The following is a 21,614-nucleotide window of genomic DNA, read 5'->3' as shown; positions in this document are numbered from 1 at the left end:
ATAAGTATTCCCCATTGGAGAGGCACGAGCCACCATCTGAGAAAAGTGCAGCACCAAAAAACTTGCTTATAGCATCTGTCTGCATTACAGGCTCCAAACACTTAGGCAAGCGATAAACTTTACTCAGATAATCCCACTGAAATCAATGGGATCGCAGCTAATTTATTCATTTAAGTCAGAATCAGGATCAGGCCTTCTGTGAAGAGTATATGAAAAGGTGAAATTCTGGCCTCAAGTCTATGGCAAAAATGTGCATTGATTTCTGCAATGTCAGGGTTTCATTTTAAGCTTATAAAAAGTAAATTACTGGTATGAAATTGTACTAGGGAATAAATTTGAATATTAAGATTTTTCTTCCCATTGGATTTGCCACTCTTTTCTCATAATCCTGAAAACAAATAATGGTTACCTAAGTAAGTGAATATTGATTTAATTAAAAGCTTGGACGTATTTTTGCCTAAACAAAATGCAGAGGCATTGACCCTGAATTGTCTTACACATGAGAAGTAAGCTGAGTTTAAAGCACCAAGTGCATTCGGAAGCAGAATAAGGAAACAAAAACGTCTCAAACCTTTAGCATAAACATAGATCAACTGTCATGTAGAATAATGACACAAGACTTTCTTCAGTCAAGCCAGGAAAAATGGCACAAAGTCGTCTTTGCTTCATGTTGAAGTAAAGCCAAGAATCATCAGGGAGTTCTCAAGTTTGCTGTGTCCAGAGGAATGGGAGACAGAGAGAAAGGAGTAGGTTCTGCCCAGCACATTACATCGTGTGAAGTGGGCAAGACAATGCAGGGACGTTTTACAGATTATTTGCACCTGGACAAATGTGTAAAACAGTGCAAAGTGGAACGCAGAATAGCTGTGAAGTGTTTTAATGGGATTTTATCTGTATGGTGCTGCCTGAAGAGTGTACCCAAGAGAAGACTAGAATCTGTATAATTTCTTAGAGTGTTTTCTCTTGCCATTATTCTAAGTTGCTTCATTCCACTCCCCAGATGCAGTGGCATCTCTAACATCATAAGGCTCAAAGAGGCTAAAATGCAGATGATTTCAGGGCTCTTTCCTTCATCCTCCAAGTCAACTGCTCTCCTGCTCCCCAGCTTTCTGAGGGGTGGTGGGACAGACAGCACAAACCCATAGCTGAAACACATCTAGGACAAGCATCCTTGCCCCACTTGCTTTCCTACTCTGCAGTGCTTCAGGAATGCAGGAGCCACACGCTGTCCCTGCAGTGAGCCACTCCAGCCATCAGCGTGACCATGGACCTCAGGGCTTTGTGCAAGACCTACTTTGTCTGACCTCACCTGCCCACAAATAATTCCTCAGCCCTGAACAGCTACACCATGTGAACCAAGCCATGTCTCATCTGGCAGAAATGAAAGGAGGGCAGGTAAGGACTCCTTAAAGGAAGGGATGGGAGATGCACAGGTTCTGCTGTGATAGAAAGTCATTTAAGGTCCTGGATAGACAGATAGGTTAGATTAGATAGGCTTGAAATAGAGAGCTTAGCCCTTCAATGTGTTGAATTTCTTCAGCATTAAGCAGGGTATTTTTAACCCTTAGGACTTTTCCTTTATAATTCAGCTACCTGAGCTCCTCAGATGATATACAAAGTATAAAAGTACACTAGTATGTACAGCTACAAGGATAAACATTTATAAAGGATCAGAATCCTTCCAGTATCTCTTTTGAAAGCATTTCTCTCTCATTTTTCTCCCAGTTTTCTCTGGGATGACACCAGGTTTAGATGTCTTTTTGCCTAACAATGAATGTTTATTTCTATAAATGCATTCAGTAGTTATATGCATATCCATGAATACACAAAAGCCACCAGACATTCAGAGAAGTTATTAGCAAGGCTGCAGCACTACTGAAATCTTGCTGCATGACACAAAAACCCTGCAACACTATTCTTTGGTGGCATAGATGAACTTTTTCGTAGTGTACACAGAATAGATTTTTGTCTATGCAGCATCTAACACATCTGCAGAAGTCCCTGAAGCATCACATTAATAAACAAGTAAATGCATTGCACACAGTGAACAGTGAGATCCTGAACCTGTATTACTCTTGCATTGGTCATTGAATTGCCCATTGCCATGAGGGGTTTTATACACAAACAGCAAATTGCCTTGACAAAGGCTTTAGCACCAGCCTTGTGTGATATTCATTCATCTTTATCGAAATGCATCAATTCATGCCAATATTCTTCACATTAGAAAGTAATAAAACCAAAAGGGTTAAAAAGAAAATACTGGTGAAACACTCTAATTAATGCACAGAAATTTGTACAGTTGTGATAAAGACAAGTAGCCACCATGGTTAAGATTCAGCCACCAAAAAAGGTCTTTTTGGTGTCCTCTTTAAGGGTCTAAGGCTGCAAACCTAATCTTCATTTAAGATTAAAAACCGGCCTTATGGCTCTCGCACAGGCCTGTGTGGATGTGTTGGAGACCCTGGGATGTCTAAGTGGCCTAAAGACAAGGTGAGGTAGCCCAAGACCTGCCCAGTGGCAATGGTACTGTGCCCTGCGAGCATGAGGAGGTACCAACTGTTGCTGGCACAGAGCAGGGGCAGCCAGGACGTGATCTACAGAGGTCACTTGTGAAATCCTGTAACTTGTCCAAGAGGTGAGGTCCTGTGTCCCATCTTACCCAACTCAGCATTAAGCAACTTGAGTATTTACGTTGCTTCCCTGGGACAAGTTTCAAAACATGCTACAACAAACCAAGATTCCTATTCTATGCAACGTGGGGCTGTCTTCTCCCCTGCCCTGACTGTGAGCAGCACATTCAGCAGGGGTGTTCTCCTCAGGGAAATTTTACACAGTTCTGTGCAAAAGTGGGCCTTTAAAAATAAAAATCACACTGTTGTTAAGGAACGCCTTATTCTGGAAGAAGAGAGTGGCCAAAACTGGCTTTTGAAGATATTTTACAGACAGGGAAACAAAGCCCATCCACAGAGTCTTTTGTGCTCATTTCTTGTTTAATCGATAATGTAATTAGATATTAATTATAATTCTTCCCTGCCATTAAAACACAGTGTAATGGTTGAGCAGAAAAAAATGCATACCAAACCAACCAGTGCGATGCTTAAAAAAATATTAAAATGTGGGGGAAAATGGATTCAAAATCACTTCAAATCCATGAAAAAAGCCTTTAATTTTAACTGTTAATGAGTCATAGTCTAAAATTGCAAGCACAATCCACAAAAGCCAATGCTGTGTAAAACCAGAAGGCATCCTTGATGAAACAGTGTCTGCAGTAATCTCTTAGGACACAGAAGTCACTAAGGGAAGAGTATTCCCAAACACTGAGAAGGTGGATCTGTAAATTGGGAGACACTGAGCTGTTGAGAGCAGAGAGATACTAAAAGGCTTTTCTAATCTCTTTGTTAAATTTTCAGCACGGATAAATTGAGGCAGAAATGGAGACTGAAGTGCTCAGGTCGAGCAGTAGCCGTTGCACTGCAGCTTTACAATACTCTACAACACTTGTACAATACAATGCACAGAGATCATTTTGCACTCAGTCCAGGGACTGAAAATAAATTTCGAGCAATGGACACATCCTTATGCGTCTTGCAAAACTCCCACTTCCTTTCTTACAATTCCAGATTGTGGAAAGTGTCCAGTGTAGCACATAATCAATTTGTTTAGAGTATTTCTTTCAGGCTCATATTTTAGTGATTCCCAGAGAAATTAAGATGACAAACACTGATTGCCAAGTACCCTCTTCTCCTGTGGTTATGGTGAAGAGGGTACAGCACCAGAATTCTTTAGCACAGCTACAGCAGTTTCACAATGATGATTCCTTGAATTTAATCTTTACTATTATAAAGTGAGTATACACAAACAGATTCCTGAGATTATAGCACTGAGGTACTTGCAAGCGCATCAGGAAATCCTGAAGCTAGGATTTAAGAGGAAACCCTCATACTAAAAATTGTTAAGAATTCTTGTTATTATTAACCGATGACAAAAATGAGACATTCTTACCTTTGGCTTTTGACTTTTCTCCTTATCAGATGCATTAGATGGTTTTCTCTTCAGCATGTTTAACTCACGTTAATCCACTGGATGTGCAACTGCTATGAATTTGTAACCAAACTGAGTGCAAGGGAGGGCACTCCGGACGTGTACTTTGGTTATGCAGTTCCTTATTCTATCAGGATGTGACTTCACACGGCTGGCCTGTTGCATGGGGGAGTAAACTGAATTCTTCCTTTGGGGAGGGGGTGAGGAGAGAGGGGAGGAAGTGACGGGGGCAAGAAAGACAGAGGTGCACCAAGGAGATAAGCTGAAAATTAATTAGGGCAGGCGTCAAAGTGAGAAATGCTTTAAAACTTATCTGCTGCTGGGCCACCAGTAAGACTTTGGACAAGCTCAAGAAAATCATCCTCTTTTCCTCTCTCAACTTTTCCCTCTCAGCCTTATGGCACTAAGTGGACCTTTATTTCTACCCGTTCTGGGACGTGTGTGTGAAGAAGGTGTTGATATTCAGAGAACCAAGGGATAATATTGGTATCAGATGTGAGCTGCCCCCTAACTCCTCCATTCCTCTTGGCTTTCCAGCAATGCAATAAAGGCAATGAAATTAAAGGTTGCTGTTTGGTAGAGAAGGGAATTATCTAAAGCCACCTTTTGCATGGTGGAATAATTTTTTTGCCATTCATCACGGAACTTGGACTCCCTGAAACAGCACTTTTCAGTCCTCCATTTTCCTTGATTTGCTGACAAAGTCACAGGGAGAAAAGGCAAGTCTTACAGAGACTTTAAACAAAGAGGCAGAGGGAAATGGCAGAGGTCCTCTACAAGCTCTTGAAAAACAGCCCAAAATCTAAAAGAAAGTAGAGCTATTAAAATAGCTTGAATTCCTGCTTCATTTTGCTTGAAATTTTTTATCTTAGAGAAACAAACAACAGTCCTGAGCATCCTAAGTAAAACTTACTTGTTGTAAATCATAGGTCACACCCCCTGAAACTATGAAATATTCCCAACTTTATGCTGAGCAATGGAGACAAATTCTCAGTTTCAAACCCCAAACTTTCATGCTCCTCAGAGAGCTTCAATTAAATCTTAATTTATGATTACTACAAATGGAAAAGAAATATATTTCTTAGTTACAAGAAATATATTGTATACAAGAAATATTTCTAAGTTACAAGAAAAAGGTTCAGGAGTAACTGTCAAGAAAAAAACTTTGGTAATTTTTTTTTTCAAAATTTTGATATTTTTTCAGATTCTTTTCCAAACAAGTGTATTCTAAGCAGCCTTTACTGATAATCTTGGCATAAATAAAATCTCTTTTAAAAATACTCCTCTTCCTCCCCTGCCATATGAATACTCCAAGGCAAGATAAGACATGCTCATCAGATGAATTCCCATTTTGCTTTGCTATTTGGACTTCTTTTTAAATATTTAAGAGAAGTTTTGGAGGGTTTCTTAGATTCTGATGGATGGGCAACTGGATGGACTGAGACTGACTGATAAAGGAATAATTGTTATGTACTAATGGTATCATGAGATTTTATTTTCCAGGCTAAGAAGAGGGTTGATAAGAAGAGGAGAAGGAGCAGGGGTTAAGGTACTGAAATTCTGTCAAATATAACCCAAAACTCTCTAGGCTAGTGGGTTGCAGTGGAGTTTGTTTTGAACCTCAACCCAGGATGCTTCTCTTCACATACTAATCAGGACAAAACTAATTTAAACTAAAGCTGATTGTGGGGGTTTTATTATTGAAAATAGCATATCCATCAGAGTTCCTTATAGTCGATATTATTCATAATAATTAATTAATAATAACAGTGACCTCAGAGATTTTTTTTCTGTATTTGGAAACACCACCTGAAACATCAGTGTAAGTTTCTAAGCAGAAGGAGGTTTTACCATGGATATTTAATCCACCTTGGTAGTTCAGTAGGGCCATAAGTTGTTACAAAAGCTGTATGTATGTTTAATAGTAATTAAACTTGATTATTATCTACATAGATTTACATTGCAGTATATTGGTTTTCTTTTTAATCTGATCCAAACGTGAGGATTAAATCAGCCTCTGCTGATCATTAGACTGTGATTTCCTGTCTCAGGCCGCTGTTAAAATCTTCATGATTAATAAAATGGGAACTCATCTGAAGTGTAATATATGAGCTTCCTTTCCGTAGAATATTTATTGTTAAACAGGAAGAAAGAGGCTATTTCAAGAGATATAGTGCCCACCCATATCTATTTCCTTTTCTCATTCACATATCAGAAAAATTATAGCAGCTTGAAGGCTGACCTGATTATGTTCTTGCCCTTGGAAGGTTGACCCACCAGTTTTAAAAAGTAACAAAGTGAAGAAAATCAAACATATATAACATTAAGTTCATTTAATTTAGTTAACCATTACATTTCAAAAGGAGGTCTTTTGAATTAAAAATTAATAAGCTTGGTGCTTATATCCTCTGTATTTAAAGCTAATTTTTCAAAGGGGAATGAGTGCCTGTGTAAAATTAAAAGAAAAATTCTTATACTTAGTTTTCTGTTGGACATGACTGCATGTAACTTATTCCATTTCCTTGCTGGACTTTGTTCCAAATTCCAGTGAAATCAATAGAAGTTTTTCAGGTGAATTTTATGGGGCTTGGAGTGACTCCTCTATCCTGAAACAACCAGGCAATGTCACTCTTTTATATGGAAAGTCTTATGGGTAAAAAGGCTATCCACTTAAAAATAATTAAGATGACCCCATGAGAATGATTCCCATTGTCATTATATTTATAAAAGGCAACATGCCTTATAGCTCATTATTATCATTACTCAGTTTTAATGAATGGACCGTGATGAATGGTCCTGGATGTTCAAGTGCTTTATGTGCCTCCCTCCCACATGGTATCATATTCCCTCAGGGGCTCCATCCAGTTACCTTCTGAGAGGAGAGATCACTTCTAGACTAAACTACAAGAGTAAATTTGTCCTTTCAATATTTGATTACTTTGATAAAACTAGAAAGTAGGGTGTGAAGTAGATTGACAGGTTTAGCACACTGGCCACCTGTCAAAAAGCAAATGAAAGGAGACTTTCTCTGTTTTAGCAACTCGTTTTTCATTGTCTATCAGACAAACCTGGTCCAAGTTTAACTGGAGACTCAAAGATACCTCGGGGCTCTACATTGCTTTCCCTAATGCTAAGCAAACCCAGAGTATCTTAGTCTGTTTATTTTAATTAAAAGAAGACATATTTTGAACAAGAAAGGAATCCTGCCTTCAGCCTGTGATTTTATGGCCATGGCTCCCCCTGTGCCATCTAACTCAGATATTGCAGAAATCTCAGAATAGCAAGTGAAGCTGAGTGAATAATTTGCAGTGAATAATTTACTCAACAAATTTAATCTTTATTTCCTCAAGGAATGTTCGTGAGCAGAACACAATTTCCTCAAATGTATTAATTATGGGCCAGAATTTAGCTAGATACTTCCCTCTCCTGGTCTGATTTGAGCCAGCCACAGTTACAGTCTCTGTTAATCCTCAGCAGAGCTCTCTCCATAAACTACCACAGCAAAGACTCTTCAGAAACTAAAAAGAACAAGTGTGGAAAAGTGAAGTTAAGCTCTCCTTCCCCTGACAACATCCCATGAAAGAAGACAGAGGTTGCAGGCCGGGCTGTGTTTGTAACTATTTAAACAACACACTAATTTTAATGCCAAAGATCAAGGTTGTGATTTTCCACTGGGATGCTGGGGAATGGAACTGGAGTCCCTTAAAGTCCCACACTCTTTAGGATCTTTAAGACTCCAACACCCTCTACAAACTCATCATCCAGAACTTAGCATTGAAAATTGGTCCAAAATACTTAGGGACTTCACACCACAAGGTGTGTATGATTTCCTATTGAACAGGCTCCCCTGTGCCTTTCTCATCAGGAATAGAAAGTGGAGAAGCTGCAGAAACTCAGAGTCTTAGAGAGACAGGAAATGATTAAAGAATATTTTAATCTTACAGTTTTGATTTGTGGCTGTGTTGACCCTATATCAAGAAGACTCCTATCCCATACAAAGCATAATATTTATAAAACCTGGCTATGCAGCGAAGTGAATAACTAACACCTGAATTGTGCTTCAAAACCTTAATTTTTGCTAATTAATTTATATTAGGTGGATTTTTAATGACGTAAATAAAATGAAAAGGCATAGGACACCACAAAGAGTGGGAGTCTAAGCTTGTTTAAGGAACCATCAGGGTGCAGAGCAGCAGGAAACCCTCATCATGCTTGATCCCAGGAAATGTGATTTTGGCCTCTCAGACTCTTGGGCTTTGTTCTTTTCCTGAAAATATGTTACTATGATTCTTCTTTCTTTTATGCTAATCCTTTGCCTTTTAGGTCAATGGAGTAATGAAGAATTATGGCAGGGACAGGCTATAGAACACCACTACCAGAGTTAGAAAAGGTGTCTGGTCCAAAAAAGTGCTTGCTACTCTGTGAGTAAGAAAAAGTGTCTCATTGCCAGGCCCTCAGACTGTGTCCTTGGCATGTTCCCAACACCACCTGGCCTAAAGGGAAATTGAAGTACCAGGAACTTATCTCAAGCTTTGATCTCAACACATTCTCTTGCATTAGCAGTAGATGAACAGATCAGTCATACCTACACTATGTCAGGTTAGCACTAACACTAATAAAAATCTATACCACTGTGACATAAGGATTCTCAAGGAGATTGGCTTTCACCTATTGAACAAATCCCTTTCTTATTAGCTTGCAGAGTGAGAGCCAAAGTTGTGTCTATATCTTCTAGGTATTCCTGTTGAGAAAACTCGGAGTCAGCAAGGTTGGTGGTGTCTTGTAAAGCAGAAGCCACAGTCTTATCCAGCATCTGTGTAATAATTTCCTCCAGAAGCGTGCGTCACTGGTGGTTTTGTGTGCAATTCCTGTATTCTGCAGGCAGAGTACACTTTACAGTCTGTGATGAACAGCAGAAAGCAACTGGCAGGATGCTGCTGCTGTGAGTTCAGATGTGCAGGGAAACAGCCACACTGTTTCTCAGAGTCAATGTTAAAATCAAAGGTACACTGCAGTGGTCATACCTAGAACATCTCAGTGGATTCCGTTAGTGAATGCTGTGATTACTAAACAGCTACAAGGGCATTTTATCCCACAGAATTTGCAGGTTTGTATGACTTGCTTTATAGTCATCCAGCTGAAGCTCAGCCTCCCAGAAATGCATTTACAGATAAACAAGGACAGTTGCCTTGTACATCTATTTAAAAAGTTCAGATATGAGATTTTCAATAAAGGAAACTGATATAAAAATAAATTTAGGCTCTCTGTTTTAATCTCATACACAAAACATGACATGCTTCATTTGGTATTTAGAAGACCAGCTTAACACAGGAGCACTGACAGTGCAGCTGGGGATTTTTCAAGGTATGTACATGATGTCTGCCAGACTATCTCTGATTAGAATCAGGATCAACAGAAGTAAATTCTGATTAACTCTAATGCCAGCCTGCTGTCAGTAAACTCTGCAGTCTGAACCATCTTTTACCAGTAAACATCTCCTGCTGAATTCTTCTCTGGTGTCAGAGTGTCACATTGCTGAGCCATCACAGAGTTAGGACTGCTGTGCAAAGTCTAACAGGAAAAGGAATAACACAGCACACTGCACATTCATTCACTTGCAGGGCTTGGATTTCAGACTGATTCTAGAGGAAAATGTTGTCCTCCCTTTGTCCTTTAATATGGTTTAAAGTAGGTGAAAATCATAATTTGGAAGTCACAGAGAGGGACAAGATGTCTTTATTTTTAATTGGTTTTAAAAATCTGTTTCTACCCATCTAAATGATGTGATTGATAGCCATCAGAAACACAAAGACTCTTCATCATCGAGAAAAGGCAATCGTTTGCAACCTTAATCTTCCCTTCCCTCCTCTCCTCCCCACGCTCTGTACCAGACCTGTGGGCTTACTGTAGCAAAACTTAATTCAGGTGCTAAAGTTAATGGCAATACCTTCACAATCTGGCAGGATGTGGATCAAACTAGCTCCATCTGCAGACCTGCCAAATCACACACACTGGGAATGAGACTTGAGAGGCTGATTTTCTCTCACTTCCAGGTCTGAACATCAGTGTAGGGTGGCCTGGCTCATGCTCTGTGCATGTCTGGCAGGTGCAGGAGGTTAACTGGATCCATCATCCGCTTGCTCCAGGGTATGGGTGAGGGAGGGTGGGCAAGCTGCAGCCATGCTGAGCTCCCTGACGAAGAAGGGGAGATGCTTTTCCTGCTGCACTTGGGCACCGAGGACTGGCAAGGTGATTGCTGCACTCTGTGCTGCTCATGGCTCTGTGCCCCTCTTACCTCACTCAGGATTCCATGGGATGCTTCAGGCTGTGGCTGAATGGTCCCAGCTGACTAAGCTGCCCCAGGTCAGCTGAGCCTCAGTAGCAGGGTGGGGGCTTGCTCTTAGCCCATCAACAAGATGAAGTGAAGCACAGTCACATAAGTTTATTTCATTAAGGGTTTAAAATAGCATGCTTTATCTCAGGCTGTAGGCTAAAAGCACTCATAGGGACAGTCACGGTGCTCAGTATGTTTAAGGTAATTACTTATGTGTCAGTAACTTGTCTTTGGGGAGACAAGGGAATGGAAATGGAAGGCCATCTCCAAAACTGTGCTCTGTAGAAAGAGATTAATGCTTTGCCTCTTCACAAATATCCCACTTTTCTTCCATATTCCTTCCACCAATCTTTACCTTTTTCCAATCTATTATCAAACTCCTTCCCCTCCCACTTCCCACAAAGTGTGAGCTTTTGACTCACACCTTGCATACCTCTTCTCTAGAGAATTTTTTTTACCATCTATTCTCATCTATATGATCCTTTTTTCTTCTGTCACATGTATTATTATGTGTGGTTTCTGTCTCCTTTGCCTTACTGCTGCCACAGAAAGCAGAGGCTGATGAAGAGGGAACAAACCTTTCCCCTCCAACAGATCCATGATCTGCTAAAAGTTCTACTGAGCTGCAGACAGCAAACTGGAGAGGATCCTCAATCCAGGAGCAGCAAAACTCTGAAAGCTAGATTTAGGCCTCATAGTTTACAACAGCTTTTGGGGTTTTTTTAATATATGTACAAACTGGTGGAGAGAAATATTAATATTATGCTGCTCTAGTTTGTGAGGGGGAAGTTCACAAGAATCTTTGAAATATCTTTGGGTTCAAACACCCCTAGAAGTGGAAAGAATAATACCTAAACCCCTAAATATCAGCACCCTTATGTACCATACACACCCAAACTCATTAGATGAGGAAAACAAACTTTTGAAGCCAAGGGAAGGCAGAATTATTGCGATCTGTGATACCTGATTCTCACCCCTAAGCATGTGTGTTTCATGGTGCAGTTTTAATAAGACAGCTTTAACATTTACCACGTTTTCTCTACTGAATGTCTGTCTAATTTAGTGCAAACAATGAACCTGAATGAAAGTGTCAGAGCCTGCAAATAAACTGTCTGAACTGCTGCCCTTCTGGGGCACAAGCTGGAATGTGTATCCTTGCTCGTGCAACAACCATCTGATGTGTACAAGAACACACTATCCCCATTTTGCAAATGAAGCCTGAGGCAGACAATTGAAGTGATTTGTCTAATTTCACACAAGAGGTCTGTAGTAGTGCAGGGAATTGAATCTGCATTATCTACATCCTTAATCACTGGATCATGATTCATGGGTTTAAAGAAGCTGTGCTGCTATAAGGAACTTGAGTAAGGATTTATTTTGTCATTCTAGTTCAGGGGAGCACTAAGAAATTGTGTTAAAAGTTATTTACTTTGCAATTGATCATTGACTGCAGGTAATTCTGAGGGTGTGACCCTGTGGTTAGATGTGCAGATAATTTGAGCAAATATAGCTGCAAGCAAAATTTGGGGAGTTTTATTTCAAGTCTTTCAGACTGGAAAATCTGAATAATATCCTGCCATAATTTTTAGGGGAATTATGTCAAAGCCTAAAAGTGAAGAAGGAAATCTAGGTATTAAAACACACAATCTAGAACTAAATATAGAAACCCTCAAGATAATCTGCAAAAGTTTCTGTCTCATGATCTTAAACTATCTGAACTCTTGATTTTCCTACTTCCCACATACTGTTTGTCATAATTTCTTGTGCTGTGCTATCAAAGATAAGTTGTAAGTAGACGTGAACAAGAAGTTTCATATCGTTTCACCTAATTAATTTGGTCCTTTTGTGAAAATTATTCAGCTAGATTTCTTCAAATGGATTGGAGTGTAAGCACCTCCAGCACGAATTATGTTATGTTCAAGTTTTCAATTTGCTTTCCTTGTGTATTAGGGAAGGTGAACTTCTTCAATCAGTTAAATTTCTACAGAAAAATGGTTCAGAAATTTCATCACCATAGGTGAATTCCTTTCAAAATAAAAGAGAAGACTCAGATACAAATCACTGTCCAGTTCTTGCTGAAAAGCCCTGGTGTTTGTCTTTCAGTGATCTGTCCATATACCTGAAAGTATTTAAATAGAATTATAGGTGTGTCCACTCTGTGTTCATTGCTTCATTTCCAGTCTTATTTTTCAGGCCCTATTCTTGTTCATTTCACCCAGAAGTGTTTTTCCAAAGTTGGATGAACACACAGTTTTCACATTAAATTTTCAGTTTCTAAAAACAGATTTGGAATTATGCAAGACATGCCCTGCTTTTGGAGAATGTCACAACAGAAGTGCTTCTTTTAAAGGACTTTGAAATACATTCATTACAGTAATGCTCCTGCCCTGGAAACCTTAGTACCTTTCTGGCACTGGAAATCCTCACTCTTCCATTTGTGCCATGGCCGAGCACTGATATCGTGTGACTTTCCCTTCACTTCTGTGTGAGGGAGATGAAAACAGAACTAATTTATTCTGATTTATGAAAGGCTTATTTCACAAATAGGCTTTAGGGAGCACTTTAAAGCATACAAAAGTGACTTACCAAAGAGAATAACAAGTTAATCTACACTCACAAAAGAATCAAGCAAACATAACCAGGTTCTGAGCCAGCTCAGGACTTCCAGAAAATCGATGTCCCCAAAAGAAGAGCCATTTGAATCAGCTAAAGGAGAAGACAAGGAGTATCAGGCATTGGGGTATGCACTGCTAGCCACCCCTTAGGTATTCTTGTAACTTAAGGTCAGTAAGGATCCTTGAGTCATCTTCAGTCATGGTCTCCTTACCAAAGCCTCAAAATCCTTACCTAATTAGCCACATGGATAGCACTTTAATTTCAGCTTCATCAGGGACTGAGGAAATCTGAAGCTAAGCTTGCTCATTCTCCTGAATGAAGATGAGCACACACAAAGGGTGCACCGAGCTCATGCAAGCACAGTGAAGATTAAACATTTTGGCTACAAACGGGAAGCTTGTCACCAACTCAACAAGCACAAGGTCTAGAAAATGTTTGGTTTCCAAAAGTGAATCTACACAGAAGTAAAACTGAATATGTGTGAGGAGATAAATTGCACTTTAAAAGTTTTAAAAGTTGCCTGATGTCTTTATTGGTCCCTGCCAGCATTAGCACAACACAGCATGAAAACACAGCCTGTATTAGCTGATTCATTCAGCAGGAGCACCGATCAAGCAGAGTAATGTGCAATTTTTTTTTTTTTTCTTTGTATGGTATATGGGAAGAAATTATAGCCTTCAATAAATATAATTTTTTAAATTAACAAAAACCAAACCAAAACAACAAAAAAAAAGTCTTTTATACTGGAGTGACAGCAGATCCACATAAGGATGATATTGCCACAGAGTAAGTACATAAAGCAGCAGACAGGCAATGCAATCTATTTCCTTCAGTATGCAAAAGTGCATCATTTTGGCAATTCTAAAGCAGGCTAACAGGAAGTCATCCTTTCACCAGGCAGTTTGTTACCAACAACTTCACTTAGCTTAATTATATTTTGACTCTTAATCATGTTTCATGAAGCAGGTAGCATGCCTCTTTTTCTATTGAGAATTCATATGCCATTTATGAAGAATAAGTCTAAGAAATGCACAGTTTTCCCTGCAATTTCAACAATCATATTCCCCTTCATACTACATTCATGACAGTAATCCAGAATCTTTCATTTCTCTCTCTAGCTGTAGCTCTGCAGGGCCTAGCAGCTATGTCAGAAGCAAACCCATGAAATCTGCTGAGGTGAATTGCAAAGGTCTTCTGAAGTTGTCTGTAACAATATTAAAAATATTGTGGTATTCTGAAATATCTTTTAGTGCAAATAAATTCACTTCATGATCATTCTGCCTCATGTATACTAGCAAGTACTAGCAATCCAAATTCACAGAACAGCCCAGAAGTTTGTAGCAGAAAAAGTTGGGGAAGCTTTTTGGTAGAGTTAGGCATACGTGCCTCTAAGATTAATGGAAAATATGATACCATTCCCTATATAGCTATGAAAACTCTAGTAAGGTATTAAAAATAAAAAATAGGACAAGAGTTACCATAGTGAAGAATAACAGCATCATATTTTTCACATTTTTTAAAACCTGCTTTAAGACTGCATGGTCAAAGTCACCACAGATGAGGACACAAAATGTTTCACGTTACTATGCAGGAAATAGCAAAAATCACTGTAGGAAGCAGAATGGTAGTGGCAGATATTTGCTATCAGCACAGTGCAATGGTGCAGCTTTAGAGAGGCTGGACACCCTCCCAGGCTCCTCTTTTCCCAGCACAAAGCTTGAGACATGAAGCCTTGCACTTTAGGAGATGATTTTCTCTCACTTTTTGTATTTAACTGAAGCAAGCCCTATAATATTTACCAACTTGTTGTTCTAATTGTTTCTTGAAGAAAGGTCCCTGTGACAGGAGACAAAGTAAAACTCTACGGACTCTGAAGCATTAAGAAAATGAGTGTTCTTAAGTTCACTAGCATTTGTGTCTTTTTGTCTGAGTCCATATTTTTCTTGGTATTTCCAGGAGAAGTAAACACTGAAAATTTAGTCGTGGCTCTTGGCTTTTCACTAGTTTAAAAAACAAAGCCATTCAAATGTCACCAGCACTTTACTACAACAGATTTACATAAATATATCTTAATCCCTACCCACTCACAAATCTTAAAATTCAAAATAAGTTTTCACAAGGTTCTGGAACAGGGATTGAAAAGGGAAAAAATGAGTGCCTTTGTAGCACTGTTCCTTTTTGTCTATCAGTTCTTGTATATCTGATGTCTGCAGTCTGGGGAGCAGGGGGGTGTTTTCTAGCTGTCTCTTTACCTTGCAAGAGAGGTGCTGAATACAGAGGGAGAAAGGCTGAGCTGGTGGACTGATGGGGAGAGCAAGGGTAACAGCTGAAATTAGCTAGAATGTTATAAAAAGCAACAGGAAACCTGTCAGCGGCCTTGTAAATGAAGATATGGCAAGATGAAAGAGAAGCAGCTGGGGACAGTTTCATATCTTAGAAAACAAATCCTGTTTTCATGTCATAGCCACAGCTTGTCACCTGAACGTGCATATCATGGTCTTGATTGTTTTTGTTTACTGTCTTTCAGCTGCCCTTTATCTCTTCCCTGGGCAAAAACTTTGGGCTTCAGCTTGGCTACAGCTGAGCAGGACTCTCTAACACCCGTAGAAAATAGATTTATACTTGGTGAGGATCTGGCTTCCTACCTTGTCACTGAAATAGGAACAAGAGCTATAGCTTTTAAAAGGACCACTTATTACTGACAGTGAAGCAGCCAGAGTGACCAGAGCAGTTGAAAATTGGTGTCTCAGAAAAGCAATTTGGGGATTTCCAGGCATTCTTTTTAGTGCTATATTTGTGCCAAATGAGGACTCAAAATGCAATTGAGAAAGCTCTTCTAAGGCATGTTGAGGTGTCTCAACAGAAAGACATTAGCCGAAGAAAGGAACAACTGCAGAAAACAGTCAAATTGCTTAAGAAAATTGAGCAGTCAGATAGTCCATTAAAGCCCACAACATTCTGGTGGGCAGCAGAAACTTCTGGCTGAAATGGAGCAGAAATCTTCCCACAGCAATTCTCTGGGCAGTGCAAATACAACTTTTGGCTTCGGAGCACATTTTGCTAGAGAAGAACACTCTGCCCTGTTTGTTCATTACTGGCTGTCAGTACCCTTCCTCCCCACTCCACTAATCCAGGGAGCAGCAATCAGTCACTGGTATCACAGATATCCAATGCCTGCATAAACCTCCAGGCAATATGCAGCACGCTTTGGAGAACCAAAAGGACAGGAGCAGCAGGGGAGGCATGGAGGGCAGAGCAAGAGCAACCACAGCAAGGAAGCTAGGCTGTCATGGGGCAACCCAGAGCCAGAACCTATTATGTACAATGTGTCAGGAAAAGTTGGGGTAAGAAAATGTCCAAAAGCAGGGTGGACAATTAAGAGTGTTTCTGCAATGAAAAAAATGAGTGTCAAGCTAGACAGGTCTCCTATGGGCCAAAGGGAGATGCTGAGAAATAAATTGTCTGACTAGGAAGCAATCCAGACCAGGAGGAAAGGAAAAAGCCACAATGTCACTGAAATGGAAGAGAACCATGGCCAGTAACAGCAGAGCAAACATAATCGTGATAAGACCATAACACTTTCCTGAGAGGAAGATGGAGAGAATGAACACAGGCATTGGCATAAAGTCTTTTGCAGTTTTCCCAGACTTTTTGTTAATTCCACCACAATGTAATACATCCATATCAGATAGAAACCAATCTTCCAAAGCTTTCTAATCTCCTCTTAACCTGAAAATGGGAGAGAAAATGTATCTTCCTCTGCAATATCTTTAGATGTTTTTCTTTCTCCTCGTCAAAATCCCAGGTCTTTTTAGTCTTGGGAAATGTCCCTTGTATTTCATTCTCACTGAATGCCAAACACAGGTTACACCAGATAAATATTCTTATGGTATCAATGACTAAACCCTTCTTCTGTAAAACTTAACCATGATGTTAAGAGGTGTGAAGAAGAAAAACCCACTTCCAGTAACTCTCTGCTGATTTGTCTCCAATAGAGGATGTTGTCTCCTCTCTCTTTCCTGTAAAGGATGCCTGTGTGATTCTATTTCACGGATATTGGGAGTGGATGGGTCAGCCAGTGATGTAGCATGTCAAAGTATTGAGGGAGAGGAGAAAGGGACTCATTTGCTTTTTTTCTCTTTGTCGCAGACTGTCCAGGATAGTCTGGGAACCCTTTTGGGAAGAGGGCTTCAGTTGTGACCTCACTGTGCTCCACTGTGCCTTTCAGGTCCATTCAAGCTTAGCAGGCTCCTGTCATTTACAGCCTTCTGACTGTAGATTTCTCCTGCCTTATGAGGTTGCAAAAGTCTCATGTGATTGCACAGATTGAGAATACTACTTTGTTAGGACAGTGAGGGTCTTAGCATACAAATGACAGATGGGCAGCTCTTAGTAAACACACAAAAAAAAGAGAAAATGTAGTCTGAGACAGACAGCTTAACTGTTTTCTGCAGGGCTAAGCCTGAGGAATAAAAAGAAGTATAAAAACCCAATAACCTTTCCCGGTGGGGTCAAGTGGTTGTTAAACTGGTGTCTGGACAATCTTTTCTTCCATCCCCTGCCTGCTTTTCAGCTGATTCATAACATCACAAGCATCAGCCCAGATATCCCCAATGTACTTTGTGTTAATAGAAAAATATGCAGCATAGTAGTTACTTTATCCAAGCATACAAGAATATTTTCTTTATTTTTTTTTCCTCCTCAAGTATCCTGTGTTTTTTAAAATATATACTTGCACTTTCTAAGGAAGAACTATTTATAAATTACATATCTCTGGAAAGAGTACCAGTAACAATAATTTCACATGGCAAGCTTGACACACCAAAAAAAAACAGTGCTCTATGTTGCCCTGAGCAAAAGTTTGACCAACCACTAATTATATTTTTAAAAGCTGAATGATAAAAAAAAAAAAAAAAATCTATATATATTAAGACCTGTGGCTAAGTTAACTCTGCACAAAGAATCTAATGGTGGCACCATGGCATGATGGGTGAAATGTGAGTGGTCTGCAATATCCCTGTGCCAGAGGCAGTCCAGCTAATGCAGGTGGTTATTGAGTGCTTAACTGGGGGAGACTGAAGGAAGAGTAGCTGGAGGAGCCTGTTTGAGCTGAAGATGGATATGGATTTTTGAGTCTCTTCTCACAGTCCTTGCCTAGATGACCTCTGCCAGCCTTTTATTGGTTTTGGTCACGAAAAATGGCAATATGAAGCACCATAAGGGAGGCTGTGTAAAGTGCTGAGGCAGAAGAAAGGAAAAGGAAGAAAGGAGTCAAGGGAAGAAATTGGACGAAGGGAATTAGGATTACTCCTATTTTGTCTCTCTAAACAGCAATCTGTCATGAAGAGATCCGTGTCTTTCCTTGTGATTACAGGAGAGCATTATTTAATTTACTATCTGCCATCCAAGCTTTAATAAAGGCCGGGCTCGATCAGCTTTGCGTGCATTACCGAGATGCGTCTGGATAATATTTGTCTAATCTAGATATTTGTCTGTCCCCCAATCCAGATCAGCAGCAGTTTGCTGATGGAATAGCAGACTCTTGGATCTTTGTCTTGCATCTACCAGTTTAGCCTCAATTCAGAACATACCAACAAGCATTTTGGTAGCTCATCTCCAGCTATCTCCTCCACACCTTGCTGCAGCAGACACAACAGAGGAGTTGCCAAGTCGAGAAAATGAAACCACACCTTCTTTCTCACAGGATAAGGAAGAGTAATATGGAATATACTAGTTTTACTCTAATAAGTAAAACATCAGAAAGAACATCTGCATCATCCCCTCTGTCTGATCCTCTCATAACAAAACCATCAGTGTCCGCTTTTTGATCCTTAAATGGCAAAACTGAAAATCCACTTTGAAAAAACTTTGTAATCTTCAATTGAGCCGGTTGGTAGAATGCAGATGCAAAGAATGAGATGTCTTGCCATTGGCTGTAATCTAAATCTAAAGACACTAATCCTACAGAGATACATTAAAGTCAGGGAGCCCATCAGGAAGGCAGATGGCAAAATAAACAATTCTGAAAAAAAAAAGCACTAAACCCCTTGCTGGCACCTAACAGTAACATGGGTAGGACAAATCTCACCAGGGTGGGGAACGTTAATAGCTGTTTGTGACAAAGTGAAATAGAATGATTCGAATTGACACTTATGCTCCCATAAATCTGCCCGACAGCTCTGTTACTGTTTTGACCTGGGACTTCAGCCTTCGCTTGGGATGCTGAAAGCTGCTTGCATTAAGGAGTCTGGCATGTGATGGAGCCCAGCATCCCTAACACAATTCACTTGCTGCAGAGACTCCTATTTCCTGGCAGGCAGGGGGACTCACCTGACAGACCACAGCCTTTGTTCACAGCTCCCAGCCCATTTCTGCCAACGCTCTGCCCCGCAGGTCTGTCTGCAGGTGCTCTCCCTGGGCATGTGCAAGGGCTGAGGCTGTCCAGGGTTTCATTGCTGCATCTCCCTCAGCTTTTTTTAGGGGTAGTTTCCTTTCTTTCTAATTATCCATCAATCAGACTTTTAGAATCTGTTTTCTACGTCAAATCCCAGGAAAATCTGCAGCTAGATAAATCCCGTGTTTCAGGTCCTGCCTGAATGTCAGCTACTGTGTCACTGAAAAGGAACTGAGTTGCCACCTCCAGGAATTCAGAACTATGGCTGCTACATAGACCCACATCTATTACCTTTCTAATGCTCTATGGGCACAAGTTGTAGAACTTGCTATTCTCAGCAGGACACTCTCTGATCTAAGGCTGTTCCTGCTCAGGCCTCCATTTGAACACTCAGCTGGCCGGTTTCAGCAGGTGTCTCACCCCCTGTGGTTTACGTGCACTTTCCTGGGAGCTGGTCTTATTTCACAGTGAGAGACAGCTCTGTCCCTGGAGCACTGTAGAGGGAACAGGCATAAAGGGAAAAGTGTCTACTTTTTACTGCTTCCCTGATGTATTTCACTCAACCAGTCACCCTCCATGTGCTCACCACTATGTGGAGTGCCAGAAGACCTGCTGTGCCCAGTGAGGAGAGGGAGAAAAGCCTTGTTGCAGTGTCTATATTTTATATATCTCACCAAAATAAGTTTCTCTTGATTTTGTTCTTCTAGTTTTAAATATCCCTTAAAAAACTATCAGCAATTAAAATACTCCAGGGAGCTATCCAGGAAGATAATTTCAAACCAAGATTAAACTCTGCTTCTTTATTTCTGTCCTTAAAATCTTCTTGCTGCCACACAGGTAATGGCAAAAATAGACTCCACCAGTTAAGCTGATCAAGAAGGCAGAAACAGATACCTCTGCAGCCTCTGACAATTGCCTAAATAACTCTAGTGTCCTTTACTAGTATTGCAGTGACCTCTAGGAGCCTACTCCAAGTCCATTGGCTTCATTGTCCCTTACTGATTTATCCCAGACTTCAGAAAGTTTCCTAAGCCTGAAAGGATGAGTACAGTACAGATGAAAAAAACGAAGAAACATGAGTGTGCTGATGAGAAACAGAATAGCCTAGAGCCCTCCATCTCTAAGCTGCTGATGTCTGCATGGTTAAAAATGGACTACCTAGGGCTATACGAACCCCTGGTGTTAGCCTGAACAATGCATTCACATCCATTTACCTGAAATCTAAATTTGGTTTATAGCATTTCATAACCACACAGAAGATGACAGCATCTCTTTAATGCTGAATCAGAGGAAAAAGTTCCCAATTTTTATGCATATCAGCACAAAAGAAACCACTTCCACTTACCCAGGAGTACTGTAGATCCATATCAGTTAGGGAATATGTAAGATGTGGCTGATGAGAAGAGCAAGTACAGTTTTCCCATTCTTCTATTTTTGAAATTAAGAAGTCACAAGGGCAGAGCTGGTTGTCAGGAAACGGCTTCCAGTCACTCCACAAGTGAAATTCTGTTTCGGAATGAATTGAAATAGTTCCTAAGTTATTAAGTCTGGAAGTGTATGAGCGGCCCAGAGACGCAGAAATAAAATCCGTCCTGGTCTCAGTCTCTTCTTTTCTCCTTGTGTTATCTTTCCATGTCTTCTTGTCCTGAGGTTTTGTCAGCTTCATGCAAGAAGTTAGCGCTTCTTCATCCTCTTCAGAGAGATAAGCATCTTCTAAGGTATCTTTAAAAATGCAAATTCTTGTTATAGCATGTTGCAATTCATAGAGAAAGTAGCACGCTTTTTTTTTTAATTCTTTACTTCACTCTATATAATGAAAAAGCCAAGGACTCTATTAAAAAAAGAAATTAAAAAACCAAAAAAGCTTCCACAAACAACCAACCCCCCAACAAACCCAAAAGCAAATAATTATGATAATTAGGGAGATGGAAAGGATTTTGTACTTGGTCAGGCATCTGAGACAAAAGTGAGATTTATTCTCCATTTGGTACATTCATCTTGTTCCCTCAAAAGTGTGGAAAATTTTATTAGTTCTGCCCATGAAAATTTGCTAACTGAATGTCATATTTCTGATAGTTGCAGAGAGCATGAGCTTAGCTGGGAAAGTTCTGTAAGTTTTTTGGACTGTTGCTCCCCCACCCCTTGTATGTATGTTGTAGTCCCTATTCCCTCATGTATTTCAGCCCAAGCAGTGATTTGGCTGGAGCAGTAGTTCATCAGATAGTTTAA

The 21,614-nt window shown here is 40.0% G+C and overlaps 1 protein-coding gene across 9 annotated transcripts in view; it reads right to left on the bottom strand.

Annotated features, from left to right (window-relative positions):
• The window catches only part of SAMSN1 (SAM domain, SH3 domain and nuclear localization signals 1), a 132,913-nt gene that overhangs the window by 29,746 nt on the left and 81,553 nt on the right, over positions 1 to 21,614 (bottom strand). For 8 of the 9 annotated variants that reach the window (XM_069024313.1, XM_069024290.1, XM_069024350.1 and 5 more), the window contains one exon: positions 20,731 to 21,107. In XM_069024313.1, coding sequence (XP_068880414.1) covers positions 20,731 to 21,107 — 377 coding nt within the window. Of the gene's footprint in view, positions 1 to 4,002; positions 4,120 to 20,730; positions 21,108 to 21,614 lie in introns of those variants that run through there. The other variant, XM_069024360.1, reaches the window with a different exon arrangement.

This window comes from Aphelocoma coerulescens, chromosome 1 (genome assembly GCF_041296385.1).
Source record: "Aphelocoma coerulescens isolate FSJ_1873_10779 chromosome 1, UR_Acoe_1.0, whole genome shotgun sequence".
Lineage (NCBI taxonomy): Eukaryota > Metazoa > Chordata > Aves > Passeriformes > Corvidae > Aphelocoma > Aphelocoma coerulescens.
Note: the sequence above shows the minus strand (reverse complement) of the source record. Positions and strands in the feature narration are given on the sequence as shown.